At 47.0% G+C, this 27,726-nt stretch overlaps 1 protein-coding gene across 1 annotated transcript; it reads left to right on the top strand.

The window, feature by feature from the left end:
* The first annotated feature begins 188 nt into the window (after positions 1-188).
* LOC108160846 (inactive serine protease scarface) lies at positions 189-23,692 on the top strand. The gene is given in 8 exon segments (XM_017295101.2): positions 189-238; positions 3,520-3,886; positions 14,829-15,014; positions 21,412-21,636; positions 21,639-22,165; positions 22,236-22,388; positions 22,452-22,720; positions 22,780-23,692. Coding segments are annotated over 7 exon segments (1,980 nt in total). The 5' UTR covers positions 189-238; positions 3,520-3,559; the 3' UTR covers positions 23,073-23,692.
* The last annotated feature ends 4,034 nt before the right edge of the window (positions 23,693-27,726 follow it).

Genomic DNA, 27,726 nt, shown 5'->3' with positions numbered 1-27,726 from the left:
CGTTGGAGTTGACTCATCTGCTGGCTGAGCTGCAAGCGTATCGTTTACTCGTACCTCTTCTGCGCTGCTTGAGGCGGCTGCGAACGGCTGAGGCTGCGGCAGCGGCAGCGGAGCGGCGGCAACACAAGCAGCGCCTGCTTGGTACATATAAAACAGACGATCTTGGTAAAATATTCACAATTATTTTCAAGCTGATCGTACGCGCGCTCGAGTCGAGAGGTGTCTGGATTTTTTCAGTGTAAGCGACGGCGTCAATAGATTTAGTAAAGTTATCGGTGTGCCATATGCAAAAAGTGCTCAGACCCAAGTTCAATGAAAGCTGCTCAGCCACAGCCGCAGACTCTTAACGAACGGAAAAAGTGACTGGCCAATTGGTGGTGAATTGAAAATCCAAAGGACGTCCGAGAATAGCGAATCCCTAGTGTGCCCTGACCTCGATATAGGATCAGCCACAGATGCTGCAATTTATACCGCTACTATAAGTACGAGTATAAATTGTGCTGCAGCAGCCTTTTGTGGCTAGAAATTAAATTCATCTGCAGTTAATTGATTGATGGATAGTTTCATTGATTCAGTTGCAGTTGTCGCTTCTCTGCGGATGCCTAGTCCCGTCCCTGCCCTGCCTCTGCCTGTCTGCATGTCCACCCTTGTCTGTCCACCCCTCTACCCTCTCCCCATTCCGCAGTTTCTTGTCTGTCTCATGCAACCATTTCGACCGTTGGTTGGAGTGCTGGAAATTTATTTGTTGGAGATGCGATCTGAACTTTGCAGTTGATTGTTTTGTGTTTTGTTGCACTGTTGCAAAATACAGCAGCGCAAAAATCTGCAGTTTTAATTTATGTGAAAAGCGGCCACAGAACAGCGGCAGTAGACACCACAGATGCTGTAACTTATACACAGCAATGGCATGGGCATTTAATTACTAATCGTACCAGCACAAAACAAAAGACAATTTGCCTACATATGTATGTATGTACATATGTGCATATATGTACATATGTATGTATAGTACCTATAAAACCTAGATGCGTCGAACGAGTTCTTGAAGAAGGAAGAAGAGTTTTACGAACATGGGATTAGAAGGTCTAAGCTATTTGCCAATGACGATTTGAGATTCAATAAGTTAACAGGCCCCGATTGGAGCCTCAAGAAAGTTTGTCGCTTTTCGAGTCTTTTGTTTTTCCCCTCGGTCTGGACGTCCATCAATTCCCGCTGAAAGTGTGTCCATGAATCGTTTGTGGTAGCCGCGGGTAGATTTTTGACTGCGCATATGTATGTACATATATGTATATTTATATGTATATGAGGAAAAAATATTATACGCAACTCAATAAATTCTAAGCTCATGAAATAGAAAGTAGAAATTCGCAGAATTTCTAAGTCCAAGGCAAAAGTTAATAGTCTGGTCAATCAAATGACTCAAAGAAACTCTGAAAATATTTTATGCAAATTTTTTTTGGTAAAAACCAGCAATTTAATTAGTTCATATCCAACTATTTTTAGGTTTGACGCACGCCGAACGCATCCCGCAATTTGGCTCAGAGATCGATTTAGCGATTGGACACAAGCTCGGCTTAGTTCTTGTTGAGATTTTGTTTATGGTCACATGCAAATTTCACCAGCTCTTGCTGGCTAAAACAATCAGGCTGACGATTTATGAGCCAAGATACCTGAGACATTGATTTAACTCGGCCTGACTCAGAATAGATTTTGGCAAATCATGCTTATCCGGATCTGATTGTGGGAAACCACCAGCAAAGCTCCTCGGCTAACCAACTCAAATTCAGTCATCACAACTCTGCCAGTACTGCCAGTCTTTCCGTATGGGAGGGGGCTCATGCTATACATATAATAAAATATCGTCAATTATGAAATTGACGCTCTAAACACCAAACGACTGCCGCCCCTTTGCGTAACGTACGCTTCTTCAGATCTTCAGAGCAGACAGCAGACAGCAGTAGCGGGGCCACCAGAGAAGTCGTTTATCCGACTAAGAAGCTCACGTACTCGTGTCTACACACACGCATGTGTAGTACTATGATGCATACATTTTGCAAAAGTGTTTAGATGTCTGAGAACCGGTGGGGAGCGGGTAGCGGATAGCTGGGAGCTGGGTGGAGGGAGGAAGGAGGAGGGACCGGTAATCTCACACCCAACCGCGCCAGTACGAGTTGTCTTGAGTTAACTTAAGCTCCTCCTTTGGACAAGCTACTTCGTCTTCAGTGTTGGCGGAGCAGCAAGTGCCATTTGCCATCGATATCGCGATCTCGGGCTCGACTGTCTGCCCCATCATCTATGGAATATCCTCCATAATATCATCCATCTCCATCTCTTGAGAGAATTACCCTGGTGGATGATCTGGGTGTTATGTTAGACCCCAAGTTAAAGTTTTCCGAACACATTTCTACCATGGTAAATAAGGCCATGGTCGTGCTTGGGTTTATAAAGAGGTGGTCAAAGGAATTTGACGACCCCTATATAACAAAGACTCTCTATACCTCGCTTGTTCGTCCGATCTTAGAATACGGCTCCTGTGTATGGTGCCCTCAGTACAAAGTACACCAGGACCGTATAGAATCAGTACAGAAAAACTTTTTACTCTTTGCTCTGCGGGGCCTTAACTGGGATGCGGGTGTAAGACTCCCATCTTACTCTAGTAGACTACTATTAGTAAACCTCCCATCCTTAGTTAACCGTAGAAAAATGCTTGGTGTGATATTTATGCACAACTTGATCAGGGGTGACATAGACAGCCCTGATCTGTTGAGCCGCATAAACTTCACGATTCCTATTAGACTGACTAGAAATTTTATACCGTTGTTCCTTCCACTTTGTAGATCGAATTATTCCTTGCATGAACCGTTTAGGGTCTTATGCTCGGATTATAATTCCCTCTACCATATTACCACTAATTCTCTTCCTCTTATTAAATTATTAATCCTTACACACCTTTCTATTAATTAGTAACTGTAGTGGTATTTGTACTTTGATTGCATGCTTAGTTTCTTAGTAAGTTTAGTACTAATTTTCCTCGAATGTTAGTCTAATATCTATCTTTCTTGCATGTTCGCGTTTGGTTCGGCTACGCACCGCGCGTCATGCGGCAGCGACCCTCGGTCGGTTGGGCGGGAGGAGGGCTGCGTTTTGCCTGGGATCCGCGCGTAACAGCCTTCTGCTGGTGTCACACGGGCCACTTGACGGTGCAGTAACTGCATCGCCTCTTGAAAGATGCAGTCATTGCATGTCAACGTCCACTCCATAGCTGACAAATACTCGGGTGGCTTCGCATATCCAGCTTTTCGACTTGTATGGGGCTTTCACGATCCCGTCGCGAAATGTTGTCATGACGCTGTTTGCATCTTGACGATGACGAAACACTGCTCAATCGATTACGCGAGTCACTCTGTATATTCTTGATTGTCACTGGCACCTTCTTGTCCGACTCTTAGCCTTTATACTTAGGTACATACAAATGCAGCTTATTGGCCGCTGTTAATCGAAATATTGTCTTCTCCGCAGGTTTTTCGTAGCAACACAGAGCAAAGTGAAAGCAAAAGCCATGTTCCGATTTCGAGAACAGTTCGCAGTCGTCCTTTCCATGGCGATGCTGGCGCTGGCTCTGGCCCGTGCCGACTACCAGGGCAACATGTTTCTCAACAGGCAGTACAAGAACGGCGTTAAGGAGCACCAGGAGTCCCACTTCTCCGTGAACGCCGCATCGAACGTCTTCCTGAATCACGCCATCATCAGCCGCCAATCCTCGCCCTTCCAGGGCCCCACATACCTGCCGCCAAAGGAGTTCCTGAAGTGCGCCTCAGGCCAGCAATGTGTGCGTCAGGGTCAATGTCAAAACGGATACTACACGCAGCAACTGCCCAAGATCCAGGTAAGCCCCAATCCCACCCAAGCAACGGTCGTGCGCTGGACCACTCTCTAACCTGGGGCACTCATTCATTCGCTTTCAATTTATCCAGTTATCTATTGCATAATGGACATTGATTTGGGTTTTGGCAACCACGCAAAAACAACAATAAATTTAGTATGAGCTTGCGCTTGACAAGCTGCCCCAGCTCCCCGACATCCGACCCTAACAGATCCAGCGTGCTCGACCGATCCGCATCAGCCCTACAATCAAAAAATTAAAATCCCGTCCTCAGCGATAACGCGTAAAATATTGCAGTCGTAGTTGTTGCTTGATTAGCCAGCCTGATCTGCGGCTGATCGGTGGGGCCTATACGAGCTGGGTTGTTTGGCACAGTTACCGTTATTTTCCGGTTTTTCATTACCGAAATCCGAATCACATACTCGTATGCGCGCATTTGTACGCGCTGCTCTGTGCTCCGCTGCCCAGTCCGGGATGGGAATGTCGTAATCCCAGAAAGTAAAAAGCGAAGTTCATGTTTAATTGCCCCTCGCCAAGTTGGCTTCGCTTCCACATAAACGTATGTAAAAAAGCTGCCGCTGCTTTGCATATTTTTCAGTGGCGTCGTAGCCCTTCGCGCTCATAAATAACACAAACAAGACATTCGCAGGGCAATGCTTCTCCATTGATGCTCGGTTGTCTCGTCCACCTGTGCCCGTGTGCCTGTGTGACTGTGTGACTGTTTTTATACCCGATACTCAAAATGAGTATTGGGGTATATTAGATTTGTGGTAAAAGTGGATGTGTGTAACGTCCAGAAGGAATCGTTTCCGACCCCATAAAGTATATATATTCTTGATCAGCATCAATAGCCGAGTCGATTGAGCCCTGTCTGTCTGTCCGTCTGTCCGTCCGTCCGTCCGTCCGTCCGCCCGTCCGTCCGTCCCCTTCAGCGCCTAGTGCTCAAAGACTATAAGAGCTAGAGCAACGATGTTTTGGATCCAGACTTCTGTGATATGTCACTGCTACAAAAATATTTCAAAACTTCGCCCCGCCCACTTCCGCCCCCACAAAGGACGAAAATCTGTGGCATCCCCATTTTAAAAGATACGATAAAACCAAAAACGTAGAGGATGACTATATCTTCTAGAGTGCAAAATCTGAACCAGATCGTATAATTATTATAGCCAGAATCAAGAAAACAATTTCATTCTTTCTCGCTCTGTCTCTCTCTAACACACAGGTTTCATGGTCGGTTTTGCCAATTGCAAAATATGAGTTCAAGGATCTCAGAACCTATAAGAGCCAGAGCAGCCAAATTTGGTAACCACACTCCTGTGATATCGGACCTTGACCGTTTCGTGTCAAAATTTCGCCACACCCCCTTCCGCCCCCGCAAAGGACGAAAATCTGGGGCATCCACAAATCTCAGAGACTATTAAGGCTAGAGTAACCAAATTTGGTATCCGCACTTCTGTTAGATCTCACTATAAAACGTATATCTCAGAATTTCGCCCCACCCCCTTCCGCCCACACGAAGAACGAAAATCTGTTGCATCCACAATATTGCACATTCGAGAAAACTAAAAACGCAGAATCATAGATAATGAGCATATCTATCAGATTGCTGAATCTGGATTAGATCAGATCATTTTTATAGCCAAAAGGAACAAATCAATTTGCACTGGCTACGCAGCCCCCGACATCACGCTCAGACTGATTTTCTGTCTCTCTCGCACGCACTCTTTGTCGTGTCGTTTAATATTAGCGGCGTCTGCCGGAGGAGAGCCATACTGACTTAGTATCGGGTATAACCGAAGAGTTGCGGTGTCTGCAGCAATTCTCAACTTTCCCCCTCGTTTTTTTTTTTTTTTTTTTTTTTTTTTGTTGTTGTGTGACTACAAGAAAGCTTCATGCCGACTCAGCCGAAGCCGAAGTGAGGGACTCTAACCGCTCTAAAACCAACCACACCTATCCCGGATCCCGGCGGTACTGTCGCCAGATATTACTTCGCCGGGGGGAGATGCCCGTAGGGCTCTTCTCTTAATAATCTCCTTTATCCTTTATCTCCTTGCATTGCGTGCTCTTTCTTCGCGACGCAGTTTGGTTGCCATAGTTACGGCCATGAATCTAATCGCGGCCCAGTTTCCTTCCGACTCCAGCAGGCATTCTGCCAGGTTTGTCACCGCTGGCATTCTTCCAAGCTTGTTGCTTAGATCCTCTCGATCTTGCCGAAATTTTAAAAATTCGAAGAAGCAGTGCTCTGCGTCTTCGATGACCCCTGCGCAGACCACGCAGAAGGGGTCGTCCTCGTGCTTAAACCTATGCAGGTAGGCTTTAAAGCAACCGTGTCAGCAGTTGTGTCAGGTGATACTCCACTTGTCCATGGCTACGGTTCAGCCAACTCTTCAGGTCTGGGATTAGCCTATGGGTCCATCGCCCTTTGCTGCTGTTATCCCACGAATCTTGCCATTGTAGGATTGTGCGCTGCCTTAAGGCACCTCTGGTGTCCTGGTCCGTAGTCCCCAGGGTTCGCTGTGCCCTGATTCTTGCGGCTTCTCTTGCCAGCAGATGGATGGGAATCATTCCTGCTACCACAAGTGCGGCGTCTTGGGATACCGTTCTGAATGCGCAACACACCCTCAGGGCACACAGCCTCTGGACTGCGTTGCATTCTCGGGCATATGTTTTATGCTTCATTGCATCAACCCATATTGGTGCAGAGTACATTAGCGTTGAGCCAACTACGCTCGCTAGTAGCTTTCGCCTTGGCTGTTTCGGGCCTCCGGTGTTGGCCATGATGCGGGATAGGGCCACTGCCGTCTTTCCTGCTTTGCTGCTTGCATACGCCATGTGATGCTTGAAGCTGAGTCTGTGGAAAATAATGACCCCCAGGTACTTCAGGCTTGGACTGGAGCTAATAGTGCAGTCTCCTACTCGGATCGTGGCCGTCTCCACTACTTTCCTGCTGCTTATGAGCACCGCCTCCGTTTTGTGGGTGGCTAATGAGAGATCCCTCCCTGATAGCCATGTTCTGGCTCTCTCTACCGCGTCGTTGCAGATTTCTTCCGCCGCTTCTTTCTGTTTTGCCACTACGACTATTGCTATGTCGTCGGCAAAGCCTATCACCGTGGCGCCCATTGGCATATCCATCTTGAGGATTCCATCATACATGATGTTCCACAGCAGCGGGCCGAGGACCGATCCTTGGGGAACTCCTCCAGTGATTTGGTGCTCACGTGTCCCCTTATCCGTCTCATATATGAGCACTCGGTCTTGTGGACGTTGACATGCAATGACTGCATCTTTCAAGAGGCGATGCAGTTACTGCACCGTCAAGTGGCCCGTGTGACACCAGCAGAAGGCTGTTACGCGCGGATCCCAGGCAAAACGCAGCCCTCCTCCCGCCCAACCGACCGAGGGGCGCTGCCGCATGACGCGCGGTGCGTAGCCGAACCAAACGCGAACATGCAAGAAAGATAGCTATTAGACTAACATTCGAGGAAAATTAGTACTAAACTTACTAAGAAACTAAGCATGCAATCAAAGTACAAATACCACTACAGTTACTAATTAATAGAAAGGTGTGTAAGGATTAATAATTTAATAAGAGGAAGAGAATTAGTGGTGGATATAATATGGTAGAGGGAATTATAATCCGAGCATAAGACCCTAAACGGTTCATGCAAGGAATAATTCGATCTACAAAGTGGAAGGAACAACGGTATAAAATTTCTAGTCAGTCTAATAGGAATCGTGAAGTTTATGCGGCTCAACAGATCAGGGCTGTCTATGTCACCCCTGATCAAGTTGTGCATAAATATCACACCAAGCATTTTTCTACGGTTAACTAAGGATGGGAGGTTTACTAATAGTAGTCTCTTAGGTAGTCCGCGATGATATTCTACAGATACGGCGGTACTTGAAAGTTTCTCAATTCTTCTAGTATGTGATCCCAATTGGCAGAGTTGAATGCATTTTGGACATCGAGTGTTGCCACTATGCAATACTCTTTGGTCCCGTACATCCATCGGGTGCCATCGATAGCTCGCTTTGCTATCTCACATACCTCGCCGATTGCGTCCACCGTGGACCTGCCTTTGCGAAACCCGTGCTGTCTCGGTGAGAGCTGACGCGTTACTGCCTTCTCCAGCCTGGTGTGGATTATGCGCTCGAGGATCTTACCCACTGTGTCGAGCATGCAGAGTGGTCTATAGGATGATGGCTCCTCGGTCGGCTTGTTCCCCTGGGGTAAGAGGACTAGCCGCTGTCGCTTCCATGGTCTGGGGAAGGTCCCTTCGGACATGCACGCATTCAATAAATCCACGTACATTTGTGGATTGGTCTCAATAGCCGTGCGGAGAACGGCATTTGGGACCCCATCAGGTCCTGGTGCTTTGCCGTTCTTGATCCGTTGTAGAGCTTCGAGGACTTCTGCTCCCGTGTTGGTTTCTATTTCAGGTGGCGGTATTCTATCCATCACCCTCTGGGCTGCCACTTTCTCTGGAAATAGGGTTTCTACTATGTTAACCAGCAGATCTGCACACATTGGCGGCGGGGGACTGAACACTAGCAGTCTCTTCATTACCAGCCTGTATGCGTAGCCCCAAGGGTTCGCATCTGCGTCATCGCAGAGCTTTTCGGAGCATTTGCGCTTGGCATCCTTGATCTGCCTCTTCAAGCAGCGTCTGATTTCCTTATATTCTCCTTGGAGCCTATCGAATTCCGGGGAACCTTTTGAACGCTGGTATAGTCGTCTTTTCCGCTGGCACTCCTGCCTGGCGCTACCTATTGCATTGTTCCACCAATACGTTGGCCTGCGGTTGTTCAGGCTTCTTCTTTTCCTTAGCATGGAGGCATCACATGCTTCCAGCGTATGTATAGCCAGTTGGCTTGCTCTCTCTTCAGCCGTACCGTTGGTCTCGTAGTCCTCAAACATGGCCCGGACCATATCCGGCTCTAGCGTTTCGGTCTTATAACCGATCTGCTTGCCGATGAACGCCCGCTTCCTGGATTTCACATATGAGGACTTGGTGGTCACTCCCGGTGTATAAGCCACTAAATTCCCACGTTGTCCTGCGGCTGAGGCTGCTGCTCACGAACGTAAGGTCTATTATAGACCCCGTTCCAGCTCTGCCGAACGTCTGCTGTGTGCCTGTGTTCAGCAGTACGGCATCCAACGTCGCAAAGCATTCTAAGAGCGCCTGTCCCTTTGCGTTCGTTCTCGGGCATCCCCACTCCGTCGCCCAAGCGTTGAAATCGCCGGCTATGAGCGTAGGGTGTTTCTCCCGCGCATCTTCAGCAATCCTTTCCAGTGCCTGCGTCGCCTGCTGTAGGCTGAGGCTCGGGGGCAGGTAGCAGCTATATATGTGCACTCCATTTATCCGGGCTCTGGCGAATCCGTCTCCGACGTATGTTTGCAGTAGTTGCTGTGTGGGACTCGCACAGCTCCATATCGCTGCCTTCTTGCTCGAGTCAGCAATCCACTCTCCCGAGTTGCGATTCCGGTATTGCTCGCTTATGACTGCTACATCAATACGGTGCTCCCTTATGGTCTGGTCCAGCAGCTGCTGTGCCATCTCGCAGTGATTGAGGTTTAGTTGGATGATTTTCATCTATCCTTCATTTGCTGCATCGCCTTTTGGTACTGCGGGCACCTCAAACTCGTCGTTTGGTGCTTCGGGTCCTTCACCCGGTGGCGCTTGCAAAGAATGCAACTTGGTTCGTCTTTGCAATCTTTGGCCTGGTGGTCGGCTCCTGCGCAATTGTAGCAGCACTTCGTGAAGTCTTGGCTGCTCTTACAATTAGGCGCGATGTGGCCAAACTCCATGCACTTGTAGCATCTTCGGGGAGTTGACTTGGGTCGTATTCTGCAATACCCCCACCCCAGGCGAATTCTTCCTTTCTCCAGGAGGGGCTTTGCTATAGCCGGTGGAACTTTCAGAGTCAGGGTCTGCGTGCTCCTATAGGCTGGTCTGATGGAGATGGCTGCGGCCTCGCAGATTTCCACCCCTGCCTGCGCTTTGAGTTCCGCTAGGACTTCCTCTTGTGTGGACACTTCGTCTATGTCCATTACCTCCAAGATGACAGTTTCGGTAAGACTCCTTACTTCAACCGTGCTTCCTAGCGCTTCCTTGACTGCTGCCTGCATCTCGTGGGTTCTCGGGTCCGCCGATTTTTCCAGCATCAGCAACAGCTCTCCTTTTGCTGTGCGTCGCACCCCTTGCACCGATTGCCCTAGCTTTTTAAGACTTGGCTCTGTCTTGACCTTCCTTAGAATGTCTGCATATAAGACAGTGCTGGTGGCGGCGATGACTATTGCATCGCTGCGTGGCGGTCTTGGTCGTTGCTGCTGCTTTGGCTTTGGCCTTTGCCTAGCTAAGACCTTCACCCACCCCACCTCTCGATCCTTTGGGTCGTCCTCCGGTCCCTTGCGAGCTACGGCGTCCCTCATTTGGCCTTCCTGCGGCTTCTTCTCCGTTTTTTTTTACTTTTTGGGTCCATGTTTTGGCTTCTTCGGCCTTGGGGACGGGGACGGGGACGGGTGGGTGGTGTTCCTGGGCTCTGGCCGTGCCCTCTTTCCCGCCCTCTCCGTCACTTCCGGCTGTGTAACCTTGGCTACAGCCTGCTCCGCAGAGATCGCCTGCCAGCACGATTCCAACTCTCGCTGCAGATATTCGATCTCATCCACCAGATCCCTCATTGGGTTCGTGATGGACCTCTTTGGGAGCACCATCAGCTTCCTCAACTCTCTGGCCTTTTGGCCCAAGCTCGCCAAATGCGCCATGGCCCTCTCCTTCGGGTCTGCTTGATACTCTTGTGGCGCTGCAGCGTTGGAGGAGAGGATCTTGCGCGCTCCTCCACTGCTTCCGCCGGCTGGTTTGGCGATCGCGCCAGAGCATTTTTCCGGCGAAAGGGATTCTCCTCATCCCAGGCGAATGAGCTTGTCAGCGGAGTGCTGCAAGCCGCAGCTTGTTCCCGCTGATCGCTCATCTCCGATCTGGCCGTTGATCTGGCAACTCAGGTTGCTGTGGCCGCGCCCTCTATTGGCCAGACGCTGTCGTTTTCCAGCACTTAGCTCCGTGCCTCCAGTCAGCTGTTCTTCCGTCGTTATCCAACACCACTTGCGGTGTGCTTGGCCAATTTTGCCCAAAAACAAAAAGAAGGCAGCAACCAACAAGTGGCGCCGAGAATCACAGCGAAGAAGAATAGGAAAACAGGCACTTACCTGCTGATCCTTTCCCCCCCTTCGGCCTAGGGCTCGACGGCGTCCCACTGGGATTTCGGCCAGTACTATTGGCCAGGTGGCCGCTTCTCTGCTTGCGGACATGCGTTCCGCGCAGGTAAGTAAAGCAGCACTACTATGGCTCGCGCTAACTACTCTTTGCCTATTTTCCAGGCTAACTTTCGACGTTTTCCACTGAATTATACGGAACGATTTAAAAACACGACCGCACTCACTAGAATACACACTGTGTCTCCTGACTGTGTGACTGTGTGCCCGTGTGCCTGTGCGCGAGCCTAGTCTGCAATTGAGCTGCGGATTTCTCTTTTCTTGTGGGCTTCCTCCCCACTGCTGTTTGGAGGTGCATATGAATCTGATGACGCCGATGATGCACAGTAGGGGAAGGACGGGAAAAGGGTGCTCGAGTGCTCGTACCACGATGTGAAATTGTGCAAGTCATTTTGGGCATACTGACATTCTTGGGGACGCAATAGGCAACTCTTATGATTATGGCCGACGCCGACGGACACCTAATGAAGTATCTTGTAGCAGTTAGATATAAAATATGCATTTTATTTCTCATAAACCGCATACTGCACATTGCAAAACTTCTGAATTATGTTTTTTATACCCGATACTCAAAATGAGTATTGGTGTATATTAGATTTGTGGTAAAAGTGGATGTGTTTAACGTCCAGAAGGAATCATTTCCGACCCCATAAAGTATATATATTCTTGATCAGCATCAATAGCCGAGTCGATTGAGCCATGTCTGTCTGTCCATCTGTCCGTCTGTCCGTCCGTCCGTCTGTCCGTCCCCTTCAGCGCCTAGTGCTCAAAGACTATAAGAGCTAGAGCAACGATGTTTTGTATCCAGACTTCTGTGATATGTCACTGCTACAAAAATATTTCAAAACTTCGCCCCGCCCACTTCCGCCCCACAAAGGACGAAAATCTGTGGCATCCACATTTTTAAAGATACGATAAAGCCAAAAACGCAGAATCGTAGAAGATGACTATATGTTCTAGAGTGTAAAATCTCAACCAGATCGTATAATTATTATAGCCAGAATCAAGAAAACAATTTCATTCTTTCTCGCTCTGTCTCTCTCTAACACACAGGTTTCATGGTCGGCTTTGCCAATTGCAAAATATGAGTTCAAGGATCTCAGAACCTATAAGAGCCAGAGCAACCAAATTTGGTATCCACACTCCTGTGATATCGGACCTTGACCGTTTCGTGTCCAAATTTCGCGACACCCCCTTCCGCCCCCGCTAAGGATGATAATCTGGGGCATCCACAAATCTCAGAGACTATTAAGGCTAGAGTAACCAAATTTGGTATGTATTTGGTATATATTGTGGATGCAACAGAATTTCGCCCCACCCCCTTCCGCCCCACAAAGGACGAAAATCTGTTGCATCCACAATATTGCACATTCGAGAAAACCAAAAACTGGATCAGATCGGATCAAAGGAACAAATCAATTTGCACTGGCTACGCAGCGCCCGACGTCACGCTCAGACTGATTTTCTGTCTCTCTCGCACGCACTCTTTGTCGTGTCGTTTAATATTAGCGGCGTCTGCCGGAGGAGAGCCATACTGACTAAGTATCGGGTATAACTGTAGAGTTGCGGTGTCCGCAGCAACTCACAACGTTCCCCCTCGTTTTAATTAAAAATTATTGAAGCTAAGGAGCTGCGACGGCGACTCTTGCGGCGCTGAGTACTCATTTGACCCAATGACCGACCTGCACAGCGGAGCGCAGTGCAGCGACAAGTTTGGCAAGTCCAATCTAGACAAGAAATACGTTTTTATTGGCGACCATCTCAGCTGCACAGAACGCTGCATAGATGCATGCTCTGTTAGGTCTCTGAAGTGGATTGCACCATCGCCATACACTCCCGACCGAATTAAATGGCAATTGGCGTTATTTACTCCTACTACAATCGCCTAATGTCCACTCACACCATCAAACTTTGCAACAGTTTGCTCACACAAATTGTGGACAAAACAGCAGGCGAAAAGACTTTGAGCCAACTATTGTCACCCCGACCCGTGGGCGTCTCTCGCTTAGTTCCACCGAGCAAGACAAGATCAAGCACAGCACAGACCAGATCAGACCAGCTAGCAGGAGAGCGATCAGCCAGTGTCTAGCCAAACTAGGTAACTTGTTTGAACAATCCCAAGCCGTGTGCGATCTTGACATTGACTCACTGCTGATGTGCAGCAGAAAGAATTGGGGGAAGGGGAGCGAGAAGTTCGCGGGAAATTCGCTGGTTTTTGCACACCTCATCCGTGTTGATGTGAAATGATGGGAAAAATGGCTCATTTTATAGGGAGCTGGAGCTATGCGCAATGCTTAGCATGCAAAGTTATTTTGTCAATAGCCAGGAATGTGAACAAATATTTGAACTCGAGTGAGCAGATGGGAATAATTATCGAAACGATTGCATGTTACGGCCACAGCACACCCAAGCAATTAAGGAACACAAATAGAAATGAAATCTCGCAGATTTTTCAGACGATGATGTCAAAAAGTTCGCTTTTTGTGTGGGGATCTTTTCCAGTTGTTCCGTCTGTTCATGGGTTTATCAACCTGTGCGTCACACACATAATGAACAATCTATAGTATAGATAAATGTCAGATATGTCTCCAGCTCCAGCTACAGCTCCGGTCCCGTAAAACGGAAAAGCGAAGCCGCCTCAAGTAAAACCTCATCCGCTTTTTTACCATAAGCGATCGATTCGAAGACTTGCGGTAAATGTCTCCAATGATATGCCCCCCTTGGTCTCAGCATTAACATCAATCCCATGCCCAATTCATCCACAAACCAGATCCAGGCACTTTCAAAAACCCGAGCTTAAACTTAAGTTATTGCTTTATACCCCATTCTTTTATTACCCATTTAGCATGCTTAGCTCGAATAAAACCTCATGCTGAATCTCTTCATTACTCAAGGTCATTCTTCAGAACTACGCACGGCTTTTTTAAATGGGTTTCCGATTATAGATTTTCTTGTTTTGGGCTATAAAGGCAGGAATAAATTAGACGTGGACAGTTTAATTTGTAACAGGGGCTGATTGATATATTGAGTGGCAGCTTCAGAGCAACTGTGAACGGGTTCTTCGGACTGTTCTCTTTAATATTCGGCTCACTGGGGACATCTGGGGAAATATACTACTCGTATTTCTAGGAGCGGACGTACACTCGGGCTGCCGTTGGCCGCACACGGACACCTAAGAACGAGTATGTATGGCTATTGAACTTTGGCCGCAGCCAACAAAGTTATTAATTTGCAATTGTCCAGTTGCTAAATGCCAGTTGACGAAGAGCGAAGGCAGCGCAAGCAAAAAATTAGCAAGACATCAGCGAAGGTTTGGTAGAACGTCTCCAAGCACGCGGCGGCAAAGTTCAATGCAAATGCAACTGCAGAGCGTCAGCGCCAGCCCCAGCCACAGCCCCAGGCACCTGGCTGAACACTTCTTAGCACATCATTAATGCAATTGGCTGCACTTTGGTGACCTTTTGACAAAGACGACAGCAGTCGCAGTCTCTCAATTAATGCTGCAGGGGGCAAGCGATTCATGGCTGCTGCACTGGTCAAGTACGCCCCAAGTGGCTCAATCGCATTGCCTGCTGATTGATTGTGGGTGTCTTATCTTTAAGTCAATCTGCGAGTGTCTTTACCGCTTGCGCTTTGGTACATTATTCATCGCAGCCACACTTTGTCTTACAGAACTGCGAGCCGGACTCGAACGTTTGCTGCACCTACCGCGCACCACCCACCACCACCACCACCACCACAACGACTACCACACCTCAGCCGTTCGCGACCTGTCCACGCGACTCGGATTGTGTAGCACCAGAGGAGGACTGCCGCAACGGGGAGATCAGCTCCATCAACTATGTGAAGAAGCAAGGGGTAAGTTTTGTCTGACAATTAAAAATCTGGGTAACCCAGATGGAGGATCACAAGAAACACGATACTTAGTATGCAGGGTTTCCCCATGCAATCGGTTTGAGAAGCATAACAAACGACCAGCTGAGTAAAACCGCTTTGATATATGAAACAAAGCGATCTGAGGAGAAGCAGAAGCAGATGCACCTCGTTTTGGAGGAATCAGAGTCGACCACACCGATCCGATCCGATCCCAGCGTATTACACAAGCCCACCGGTACAGCAAGCACATGGGGAAGCCCCAAAGACCCAACAACCAAACAATCTCACAAAGCCCCGTCAGCTTATTAGCACACAATTAGTTTTAATCGCCAGCGCTCTGATTTTCGTCTTGAGATTCTCCCAAACGCCACGCGCCGAGTGGGTGGTTATTCTCTTGGCAATCTTAGACGGGTGACGTGATGCTGTCGTTACGATAAGTGTATTACCTAATTCGTTCTCATAACGGTTGTATATGCACATACATATGTGCGTGTGGTATACCCAATGTGGATGTACATTGTACATATGTATGTACATACATAAGTACTCGTACATAGCACTGTCATTGCCACAGGGGGAAATGTTAATGCGCAGCACTCAGGCAACGAACTTGACGCCATCGGGTGCAATCAAATTGGAATGCGGTTGAACCTTACCTTCCAGTAACGCAATATACATACATTCAAGCCAAAAAAGTGTTAAATTACGGCCTACCAGAGCGCCAGATACAAGTGCGTATGGCAGCCAAAGAGAGGGTCTGGGAGGCCGAAACAAAGAGAGGCAAAGGAAAGTCTCGATATATTCAACTGGCTATTGCAATTGCATAATTTGTTTATATGCAATGGCCAACAAAACGGGTCGGCTGCGTACGTTGTTGTTGCACGCAACGCCTGAAAAAATCAACGCGGCAAGTGAAATATGTTGCAGCCCAGACGGACATCCCTGCAGCTGCAGGTCGCACTTAAAGAAAAATCGTTTTAGTTTTTTTGCTCGGTATTCAGGCACTGTACGGGTATACTATGCTTTCACTGAGTGTGACACTGAACGATTTATCTCAATGGATACGGCTAAAGTATTGCCCACACTTTTTTGTCTGGGCTTCTAGCTCCGATTTTTAAGAGTTGTTAGAAAAAGTCCGTTTGATACCCTATCAAGCTATCTTTACTAAGAAAGGGCCAGCGAACATGGATTTTATATAGGAGTACAGATTAAACATACTACATACATAGGCTGAACTGAAACGGTCGACGAGATTTAAAGAATAGGGTAAATTAGTGTCGACAACATCCGACCAAAATGCCTTTCATGTTGGCCCTCGTTCAGGTGCTCTTGCCTCGAACTCGTTAAGTTATGCAGGCATTGACGCCAATTGCTTGGCATACTACAAAATGCACACTGGTGCAGTGTCATCAGTCTCCAACTGACCAACATCAACAGCTGTATTAGCAACCAGTTGCTCAAAGTCGTATTCCCGACCTACAAGAGGCAAGGAGGAGAAATGGCCTGAGTCGTTTAGCAGTTGAAAATGCGAGGAATGCACGCAAGGTCGTTTTGGGCTGGGATCTGAAGCCAAGACTGGGACGATACTGACAGGAATTGAGACTTCCAAATAAGGCAGTACATTAAGATTGATTCTTAAATCGGCATGGCATGGCACCGGTCCGGCACACAAGGTGGACTTGGACATTGTGGGCCAACTCAGTCTCAACTTCCACATTTGCCAGATTATGCTCATATCAGATCAATTAATGTTTACATGCTACTTAAACAGCAATCATATGTACATACATACATATATACGCATGTATTATGTATGTATGTAGTATGCAGAGCGACCTTATACCAAGCGTTTGTCAGACGCGATAACATACCCAAGCCAGCATGAACATCGTTTTAATGGAAGAGGATTTGGAGTTGAGTCGAGTCGAGTCGATTCGATCGATGAACGGGGAAGCACGCAAGCCTTCACTGGCTCACCAAATCACTGATAATTATGAATATTATAGGGCATACTTACACTCCGGCCATTTATCATTTCGGCCTGGCTGATCTGGCCGACTGATCTGGCTGGCCGTTTGTGGCTTCGATTGCATGTTTTACATTTTGTGAAATCCACCATTAAAGTTACCATTTAGGGTATCGTTTCCTACGCGCAAATGCGTGTACAACGCTGCTTTTTGAGAAAGCCGGTTTAAGGCTGTCTAGCTGGACAAATTTTAAGCTCTGATAAGCCTGATATATTCATTCTGGCAATTAGGTGAGCGTCTTCAAGTCTCTTCTGTGGTACCGTAGATGCAATACATAACAAATTGTAGTTGTGACCTCAGGTTTGGGGTAGTTTGGGTAATTTAGTCGGTTGATGCACCACTTAAAACCTGTAGCAGTCGGAAGAAGGAGCACACATACCAAGGCTCACACAAATGAACAGAGCAGGTCGTGATTGTCGGAGCGTCAGCATTAAGTGGACGCAGAGCAACAACAGAGGGTGACGTAGAGCGGGAAACGAAGCGAGCGCCAACCCAAGGTCTAGGTCGAACTCGAGTTCAGCCCCCATCGCGATGGGGACAAACCACGGGCAGAAAGTCGTTGTCAGCGCTTTTATGTTGTCACTGGTGCAGATCTGCCTTGTTGGTAACGTAACTCTTCGTGGCGCTTCGCTTGGTTGTTATTTTATTGTCATTTAATTTTACTATAATAACAATTAACAAAATTTTTAGTCCTATTATGATTTTATTGGTCTGCGTCTCCGGGCTTCAGATCAATACAATGTCAATGTCGCTTTTGTCATACCATAACTTAATGAATGGTTTTAACGACACATTTTTGAATTATACTCAAATTTTAATATATGCTGTTATGTCTTCAGAGATTATTCATTAGTATTATTGGTAAGGCTACGCCCATTTCTGAATTATATGTCATTCAGTTTGGTCGTAAATTATTGACTTACACCCGATCCCCTGGTCTATGACTCCTATGCATAAATTGCAGTGCAGGCGCATAAACAAAAGACTTAAGCGGCAAACTTGTGTTCCAACCGACTGCTGACTTGCATGCACTCAGGGCCGGGACCACAGCGACGTCGACGCGCAGAAGCTTCTTCACCAGAGATCGAAAATTGCCTAATTTTATAGGCGCATAAATTGCGGGCAGAAAAAGCGAAGAACAAGGCTCTAGGAATTTATTGATGTGTTAGTGGCACATTAATGCGGTCGTAAAACTAATTTCGTCTTTGCTGTGAAACATTTTCGCCATAAATTTCGAAGCTTCAGATAGGCTTGGAGCTTGGCCTGTCCTTCAGGCAGCGACTGCCAAGGGGTACAGTCGCAAGAATTGACTCAGTTCATCCAACTGGATGATGGCCCATAGCCCATAACCCATAGCCCATCGCCCAAAGCCCATATCATTTTCCCCAGTTATGAACTTGGTAAAGCCATAAAAAACGAGGGGGAACGTTGTGAGTTGCAACGGACACCGCAACTCTACAGCTATACCCGATACTAAGTCAGTATGGCTCTCCTCCGGCAGACGCCGCTAATATTGAACGACACGACAAAGAGTGCGTGCGAGAGAGACAGAAAATCAGTCTGAGCGTGACGTCGGGGGCTGCGTAGCCAGTGCAAATTGATTTGTTCCTTTTGGCTATAAAAATGATCTGATCTGATCCAGATTCAGCAATCTGATAGATATGATCATTATCTATGATTCTGCGTTTTTAGTTTTCTCGTATCCTCAATATTGTGGATGCAACAGATTTTCGTCCTTTGTGGGGGCGGAAGGGGGTAAGGCGAAATTTTGAGATAAACGTTTTAAAGTGAGATCTAACAGGAGTGCGGATGCCAAATTTGGTTACTCTAGCCTTAATAGTCTCTGAGATTTGTGAATATCCCCAGATTTTCGTCCTTTGCGGGGGCGGAAGGGGGTGTGGCGAAATTTTGAAACAAACTCGTCTCGGTCCGATATATTAGGAGTGTGGATACCAAATTTGGTTGCTCTAGCTTTTATAGTCTCTGAGATCTAGGCGCTAATGTTTTACTCTAAGCAAAGCCGCCTATGCTACGTGTGTGTTAGAGAGAGACGGGCGAGAAAAAATGAAATTGTTTTCTTGATGCTGGCTATAATAATAATACGATCCAATTTAGATTCCGCAGTCTTAAAGATATGGTCATTCTCTACAATTCTACGTTTTTGGTTTTCTCATATCTTTAAAATTGTGGATGCCACAGATTTTCGTCGTTTGTGGGGGCGGAAGTGGGCGGGGCGAAGTTTTGAAATATTTTTGTAGCAGTGACATATCACAGACGTCTGGATCCAAAACATCGTTGTTCTAGCTCTTATAGTCTTTGAGCACTAGGCGCTAATAGGGACGGACAGACGGACGGACGGACAGACGGACAGACAGACATGGCTCAATCGACTCGGCTATTGATGCTGATCAAGAATATATATACTTTATGGGGTCGGAAACGATTCCTTCTGGACGTTACACACATCCACTTTTACCACAAATCTTATATACTCCAATACTCATTTTGAGTATCGGGTATAAAAATGTTCAAACATTCGAGTATCCACGGGCATTCTGGTATATCATATGCTTATAGTAATTGCAACATTATTTTAAAATTGCGCCAGACAATCTATGAGACATAAGCACCTAAAACCAAAAATACAGCGACAATGTCAACGACATAAGCAATGCAGAGACCAGCGGCAAGCAAGTCCAAGTAATCGGTGATCAGGTGGAGCTCGACAGCGGGGCAGAGTAAATCTGGAGGCGAGGATTGGGCCTGCCATTTCCCCTCACTGGTATTGTCATTGGTCGTTATTTCGATTTCTGGCTGAGGTATGGCATCCTTTGGGACAATGTGTATTTCGTGTGTTATATAAAGTTTAATGCGTATGGTCCTCTTCGCTGCGATGAGTGATGTCTACATTAAGATAACATTTGATTAACTCTTAATTAATGAAAATTACGCAGAGGGTCGCCAGTTGCGCCTAATGATAATTTTAAGAAATTAAGCGGGTCAGCCGGAGCAGAAGGACAGCGTATGATAATGGTGGTTTCCATTAATGATCGGAAATTGGGCCAAGCTCAGCCGGTCCGGACGGGACAGATCAGACTTGCTCAAGACTTGCCAAACGGAAGCGTATATACTTTAATAATTATTATTATTAATTTGCCTTTCAGGCAATCAGCAGTCAGCAATAAGCACGCGGCTGCTGCCTTTATCAGCTACCCACGGATCACTTTTTGTTTAATTTCAACAAATGAGCACATTACTCCTACATTACGGCCGACGGCGGATGCTGCTCTCTGACTTACGAGCCATAAATTGCGCGAAACAATAAGCCCAAGGTCCTGTCCCGTTGACATCTTGACTTGGGGCCGAGACTGGGGCTCAAGCTGCGTGTGAAAATCCGCCTGGAGCGAGGAAAGAGAGGGAGCGCTTGGGGTGCCGTTTAATTCAACTCTTTTGTGGTGGGCGCTGGTGGTGCTACTGGTCTGGTGCTGGTTCTGGTGCTGATGATTATCGCGTTGATTGCGTAAGCAGGCAGCAACTCGAACCGGCCAACAGAGTTTGTAAATCTTTCTACTGCTAAAAAATATGCAAATGATCTCGCATTTGTATTGTAATTTCTAATGGTTCCGCAACTTGATACATTCTCAAAGCACACATACTATAAGTGTGTATGAATGTATGGACGAAATATAGCCGTATTCTGAATTCTGCCAGGTGACTAATTGCCTATTTATACATCATTTAACCAGTTAACGTTAACAGGTCGATGAATATGAACATACAGTACATCTCTATTAATCAGAATCAGAATCAAAATTTAACACTTATTTGGTCATCAGCTCCTTCCACAATAATTAGCTATGGGAGAACACCTTCAAGTATGCTAGTAGCGAAGAAGGCCCCACCTACACCCCCCACAAAAATGTGACAACTTCAGCGAACAATAGACTCGGCCGACAAACTTGAATCAGTATCCACTCGCGTCAGTCACTGCAACCGCATCTGCGTCGCGTCGCGTCAAAGTCATTTCAAAGTCCCCGCCCTCGACGTGTCGTATTGCATTGCACCATGAAACCGCACAGCCATAGACAACTCACAGCCAGACGGCATAGCCGCTTTAATGACCAGGTAGCAGTCCGTTGCCAGTCAGCCAGTGAGCAGAACTTCTGCTGCTGTAATTTGTAATGCGCTGATTCACGGACTCCGCAGCGCGACAACGACCATGCACGTAGCTGGATGTGCTGAGGCTCCAACTGGTAGCTTATGTGACATGGCGTGCGTTGTCACCTATCCCCCATCCCATCGATACACTCGAGCCTACTCTAACCTTTTTGTTTCACAAATTTTTCTTGCAGCCCAACCGTTGCTACGCTCCCGAGGTGTGCTGCCGGATGCCCTCTACAACGCTAACCGAAGACGGATACATATTTAACCTGCCTGACAAGACGTTCCCGCTGCCCACCAATCCCACGGTGCCCGCCGTCCGCACAACGCAGCCTGCCCTACGTCCACTGCCCACCACTCGTCCCACTAACGAGTACCTGCCACCACAGACGACTCGTCGGCCGGTGTACCAACAACCCCCCAGACAACACGACGTCCCGTCTATCAGCCGCCACCCATTACCATCCGCCCGCAAAGCCAGCCCACGCAGCCCGCTTACCGACCACAGCCGACACAGCCGCAATCGACCCGTCGTCCCACCAACGAGTATTTGCCTCCCGTATCGGTGAATGAGATTCCTCACCGCGAGAATCCACGTTACGAGCCGGACCGTGTTCCGGAACCATCTAATGAGAAGCCTGTGTACCGCGGCGAGGATCAGCTGTCGCCGCAGATCTTCCCAACGCCACAGACCGTAAATGTACCAAAATACTTTGCCAAGTGCGCCTCTGCCTTGGTCTGTACGGACGAAAACTACTGCAATGCCATCGGTGTGCTCTCCGAAACGCCCGTCGAGCTATCTCCCATGGAAGCGGCCTTCCGAGTGCCCCTCACCGACTGCTTGCAGGCCGAGAGCGGAGCACCTGGAAAATGTTGCCGCGATCCGAACTACGTAGACCCGTGGCCAGTCAACTTGGCCGGCGTGTGCGCCACCAGAAATAAGCGGTAAGCTAAACAAATTGATTAACCTCAAAAACAGCAATATACAATAGTCGTATTGTTTTCTCTTTTGAAGCACTAAGCCCACTGGCATTAAGGACCTGGATGCTAACTTTGCCGAGATCCCATGGCAGGCAATGATACTGCGGGAGTCTAGCAAAACGCTGCTTTGTGGCGGTGCCATCATTGGGGACGAGTTCGTCCTGACCACCGCCAGCTGCGTCAACGGGTAAGAACAAGAATGTTACATGCAATATTTCTTCAATATCAATGAGCATCGAATCACGTTTAGGCTGCCAGTTAACGACATCCGCATCAAGGCCGGAGAATGGGAGCTGGGAAGCACAAACGAGCCACTGCCCTTCCAGCTGACCGGGGCCAAGTCGATTGACGTCCATCCCTCATATGCCTCCTCGAGCACTGCTAACGACCTGGCCATTATTCGGCTGGATAAACGCCTGGAGTTCGCCACCCACATCCAGCCAATCTGCATCAGCGACGCGGATCCCCAGGCCTCGGAACAGTGCGTGACCTCCGGCTGGGGCAAGCAGGCATTGTCAAGTAAGTTCGGACATGCGTCCACACATACATATGTATCCACTCACTCTCCACACCCTTAGTTCACGAGGAAGGCGCAATCATGCACGTTACTGACACATCGTCGCAGGGACGCAGTGAGTGCGCAGCGGACGCCACCAGCGTATGCAGCGCCACGAAGTTTGATGCATGCCAATTCGATCTGGGGAGCGCGCTCGCCTGCGGCAGCGGGTCGAGTATCCGCCTCAAGGGCATTTTCAGCGCCGAGAACTCCTGCGGGGAGGGACAGACGGTGCGCTTTGCCAAGCCCGATATCAAGTGGATTAACACGGCGTTTTCCGACAGGAACAAGCCGCTGCTCCTGAAACGCTTCTAAGCCGTGAAAAGACGCATAGATAACCGTTCTCCGAAGTGGAGTACAGTGAAGCAGTGAGCAAAGAGGAGAATTGAATACCTACAATAGAACAGCTCCGACGGTTAATAGTCTTTTGATTTTAGTTGAACTATCTCAAATTTAGCCTACATTGCACTACTGTTATTCTAAGTCGCAACCTGCCACGCCCACATTATAGATATTTATTCAAGCACATAAAATAACCCGAGTAGGACACCACAGTTCACATTTGTTGCAATCACAACTATCCGACCATGTAGTTTCAATTCAGTTCAGCAGTAGAAACTATTGATGAGTTGTAAAATAATTAATTGTAAGCGATAGGTTGTTCACATGAATTTTTGAACGGCCAAACTAATTACTACCAGCTCAGCAAACCATGAAGACGCACAAAGATTTTGATTTGAAACTTGAGATTATAAAATATACTTTCTTCAATCCATATATGTACCATGTATTGTAAGTCCTGCCCAGTGCACTCTTTCCAGACATAAGCAAAACGGCACTCCTGTACACCACTCCACCACATCTCAGCTGCAGCATTTACACATATTTTTACTATTATTTAAAGCTTTTCCTATATCGTGTATCGTAAATCGTGTAGGTATATATTAATAAGTTTAAAATGTTGTATAAAGTGTCTATTCATCTAAATTTAGTTTATAATTTAAATTTTAAATAAAGAAAAATTATTTAGATATATCAAAGAGTTTATTATTAATGCTCAACATCCTGTCGACACAGCCGAAAATCATGCATTTCGATTAAAAGCGAACTTGAAACTAAGTTGAAGTTTAAGGCTAAGAAGAAGAATAGGCCCCCCATATCCCTTACAAATCTTTCCAGTGTGCCACCCTCAACCTCAACTTCCTCTTCCTCAACTTCCCGTCTTGCTTTCACTTTTCCAAAAAACTAACTTCTCTTTTAGTAACCTATCAGAATTAAAGGGGCTTGCGTAGTAAGCTCAGAATTCTTTTCCGGGATAGTGTTGCATTTGTTTCCCACGTTATTGTGTTTACTGAAACCTGGTTAAAGCCGCACTTTCTTAGTTCCGAGGTTTTGGCAGGTCGGTACACAACTTTTAGAAAGGACCGTTCGTCTCGACGTGCAGGGGGGGTTCTAATTGCAGTGGACTCTTACTTCACGTCGGAACACTTCACAGTCCAAGTTCAACAGGAACTGGAATTCCTGTGTGTAAAACTGATTCTTCCCGCTTTCGCGGGATTCATTCATTTCATTACTTGCTCGTATATCCCACCTTCTTCGGATATTTCAATTTATGAGCAGCACTTGTCCGCTTTAACCGCTGTTTCTTCCTCTCTATCTGATAAAGATCGTATGATAGTTCTTGGTGACCTCAACTTGCCAGGAACTGTTTGGTCTTCGGTAAACGAGTCTAGTATACTAGTGCCCATGTCACGACATGACTTTGTTGGCGACTTGCTTGACCTGTCCCTGTCTCAAGTCAACCATGTGAAAAATTCCTTGGGTCGATTGCTTGATCTGTGCTTTGTATCGGATCCGACCATAGTGTTGTTAACTCGAGCCCTTCCGCTCACTATACCTGAAGACGCCTACCACCCTACTCTCGAGGTGTCGCTAGATATAGGACCAACTGTATTGGATCGGTCGAGTAGACTACCTGAACTTGTCCGCTGCTTTCGTAAAGCCGAGTTTGCGAAGCTTAATAACCTCATTAGGGATTTTGATTGGTCCGCATTGTACTTGTGCACTGATGTCATAAAAGGCACAAAAATTTGTATACCCGATACTCAAAATGAGTATTGGGGTATATTAGATTTGTGGTAACGTCCAAAAGGAATCGTTTCCGACCCCATAAAGTATATATATTCTTGATCAGCATCAATAGCCGAGTCGATTGAGCCAAGTCTGTCTGTCCGTCTGTCCGTCCGTCCGTCTGTCCGTCTGTCCGTCCCCTTCAGCGCCTAGTGCTCAAAGACTATAAGAGCGAGAGCAACGATGTTTTGGATCCAGACTTCTGTGATATGTCACTGCTACAAGAATATTTCAAAACTTTGCCCCGGCCAATTCCGTAAAAGTGGATATGTGTAACGTCCAGAAGGAATCGTTTCCGACCCCATAAAGTATATATATTCTTGATCAGCATCAATAGCCGAGACGATTGAGCCCTGTCTGTCTGTCCGTCTGTCCGTCCGTCCGTCCGTCCGTCCGTCCGTCCGTCCGTCCCCTTCAGCGCCTAGTGCACAAAGACTATAAGAGCTAGAGCAACGATGTTTTGGATCCAGACGTCTGTGATATGTCACTGCTACAAAAATATTTCAAAACTTCGCCCCGCCTACTCCCGCCCCCACAAAGGACGAAAATCTGTGGCATCCACATTTTTAAAGATACGATAAAACCAAAAACCCAGAATCGGTGAGGATGACCATATCTTCTACAGTGCAAAATCTGAACCAGATCGTATAATGATTATAGCCAGAATCAAGAAATTAATTTCATTCTTTCTCGCTCTGTCTCTCCCTAACACACAGGTTTCATGGTCGGTTTTGTCAATTGCAAAATATGAGTTCAAGGATCTCAGAACCTATAAGAGCCAGAGCAACCAAATTTTGTATCCACACTCCTGTGATATCGGACCTTGAACGTTTCGTGTCCAAATTTCGCCACACCCCCTTCCGCCCCGCAAAGGACGAAAATCTGGGGCATCCACAAATCTCAGAGACTATTTAAGCTAGAGTAACCAAATTTGGTATCCGCACTTCTGTTAGATCTCACTATAAAACGTATATCTCAGAATTTCGCCCCACTCCCTTCCGGCCACACAAAGGACGAAAATCTGTTGCATCCACAATATTGCACATTCGAGAAAACTAAAAACGCAGAATCATAGATAATGATCATATCTATCAGACTGCTGAACCTGGATCAGATCGGATCATTTTTGTAGCCAAAAGCAAGAAATCAATTTTCAGTGGCTACGCAGCGCCCGACGTCACGCTCAGACTGATTTTCTGGCTATCGGGTATCGGGTATAACAGTAGAGTTGCGGTGTCCGCAGCAACTCACAACGTTCCACCTCGTTTTTTCTCGCCCTGTCTCTCTCTAACACACACGTAGCATAGCCGGCTTTGCTTAGAGTAAAACATTAGCGCCTAGATCTCAGATACTATAAAAGCTAGAGTGACCAAATTTGGTATCCACACTCCTAATATATCGGACCGAGACGAGTTTGTTTCAAAATTTCGCCACACCCCCTTCCGCCCCCGCAAAGGACTAAAATCTGGGGATATTCACAAATCTCAAAGACTATTAAGGCTAGAGTAACCAAATTTGGTATCCGCACTCCTGTTAGATCTTACTATAAAACGTGTATCTCAAAATTTCGCCCCACCCCTTCCGCCCACACAAAGGACGAAAATCTGTTGCATCCACAATATTGCACATTCGAGAAAACTAAAAACGCAGAATCATAGATAATGACCATATCTATCAGATTGCTGAATCTGGATCAGATCGGATCATTTTTGTAGCCAAAAGCAAGAAATCAATTTTCAGTGGCTACGCAGCGCCCGACGTCACGCTCAGACTGATTTTCTGGCTATCGGGTATCGGGTATAACAGTAGAGTTGCGGTGTCCGCAGCAACTCACAACGTTCCACCTCGTTTTTTCTCGCCCTGTCTCTCTCTAACACACACGTAGCATAGCCGGCTTTGCTTAGAGTAAAACATTAGCGCCTAGATCTCAGAGACTATAAAAGCTAGAGCAACCAAATTTGGTATCCACACTCCTAATATATCGGACCGAGACGAGTTTGTTTCAAAATTTCGCCACACCCCCTTCCGCCCCCGCAAAGGACTAAAATCTGGGGATATTCACAAATCTCAAAGACTATTAAGGCTAGAGTAACCAAATTTGGTATCCGCACTCCTGTTAGATCTTACTATAAAACGTGTATCTCAAAATTTCGCCCCACCCCTTCCGCCCACACAAAGGACGAAAATCTGTTGCATCCACAATATTGCACATTCGAGAAAACTAAAAACGCAGAATCATAGATAATGATCATATCTATCAGACTGCTGAACCTGGATCAGATCGGATCATTTTTATACCCAAAAGGAACAAATCAATTTTCACTGGCTACGCAGCGCCCGACGTCACGCTCAGACTGATTTTCTGTCTCTCTCGCACGCACTCTTTGTCGTGTGGTTCAATATTAGCGGCGTCTGCCGCAGGAGAGCCAAAATGACTTAGTATCGGGTATAACTGTAGAGTTGCGGTGTCCGCAGCAACTCACAACGTTCCACCTCGTTTTTTCTCGCCCTGTCTCTCTCTAACACACACGTAGCATAGCCGGCTTTGCTTAGAGTAAAACATTAGCGCCTAGATCTCAGAGACTATAAAAGCTAGAGCAACCAAATTTGGTATCCACACTCCTAATATATCGGACCGAGACGAGTTTGTTTCAAAATTTCGCCACACCCCCTTCCGCCCCCGCAAAGGACTAAAATCTGGGGATATTCACAAATCTCAAAGACTATTAAGGCTAGAGTAACCAAATTTGGTATCCGCACTCCTGTTAGATCTTACTATAAAACGTGTATCTCAAAATTTCGCCCCACCCCTTCCGCCCACACAAAGGACGAAAATCTG

The sequence above is a fragment of the Drosophila miranda genome, assembly GCF_003369915.1.
Source record: "Drosophila miranda strain MSH22 chromosome Y unlocalized genomic scaffold, D.miranda_PacBio2.1 Contig_Y1_pilon, whole genome shotgun sequence".
In the NCBI taxonomy this organism is placed as follows: domain Eukaryota; kingdom Metazoa; phylum Arthropoda; class Insecta; order Diptera; family Drosophilidae; genus Drosophila; species Drosophila miranda.
This window is presented reverse-complemented; position numbering and strand designations above follow the sequence as displayed.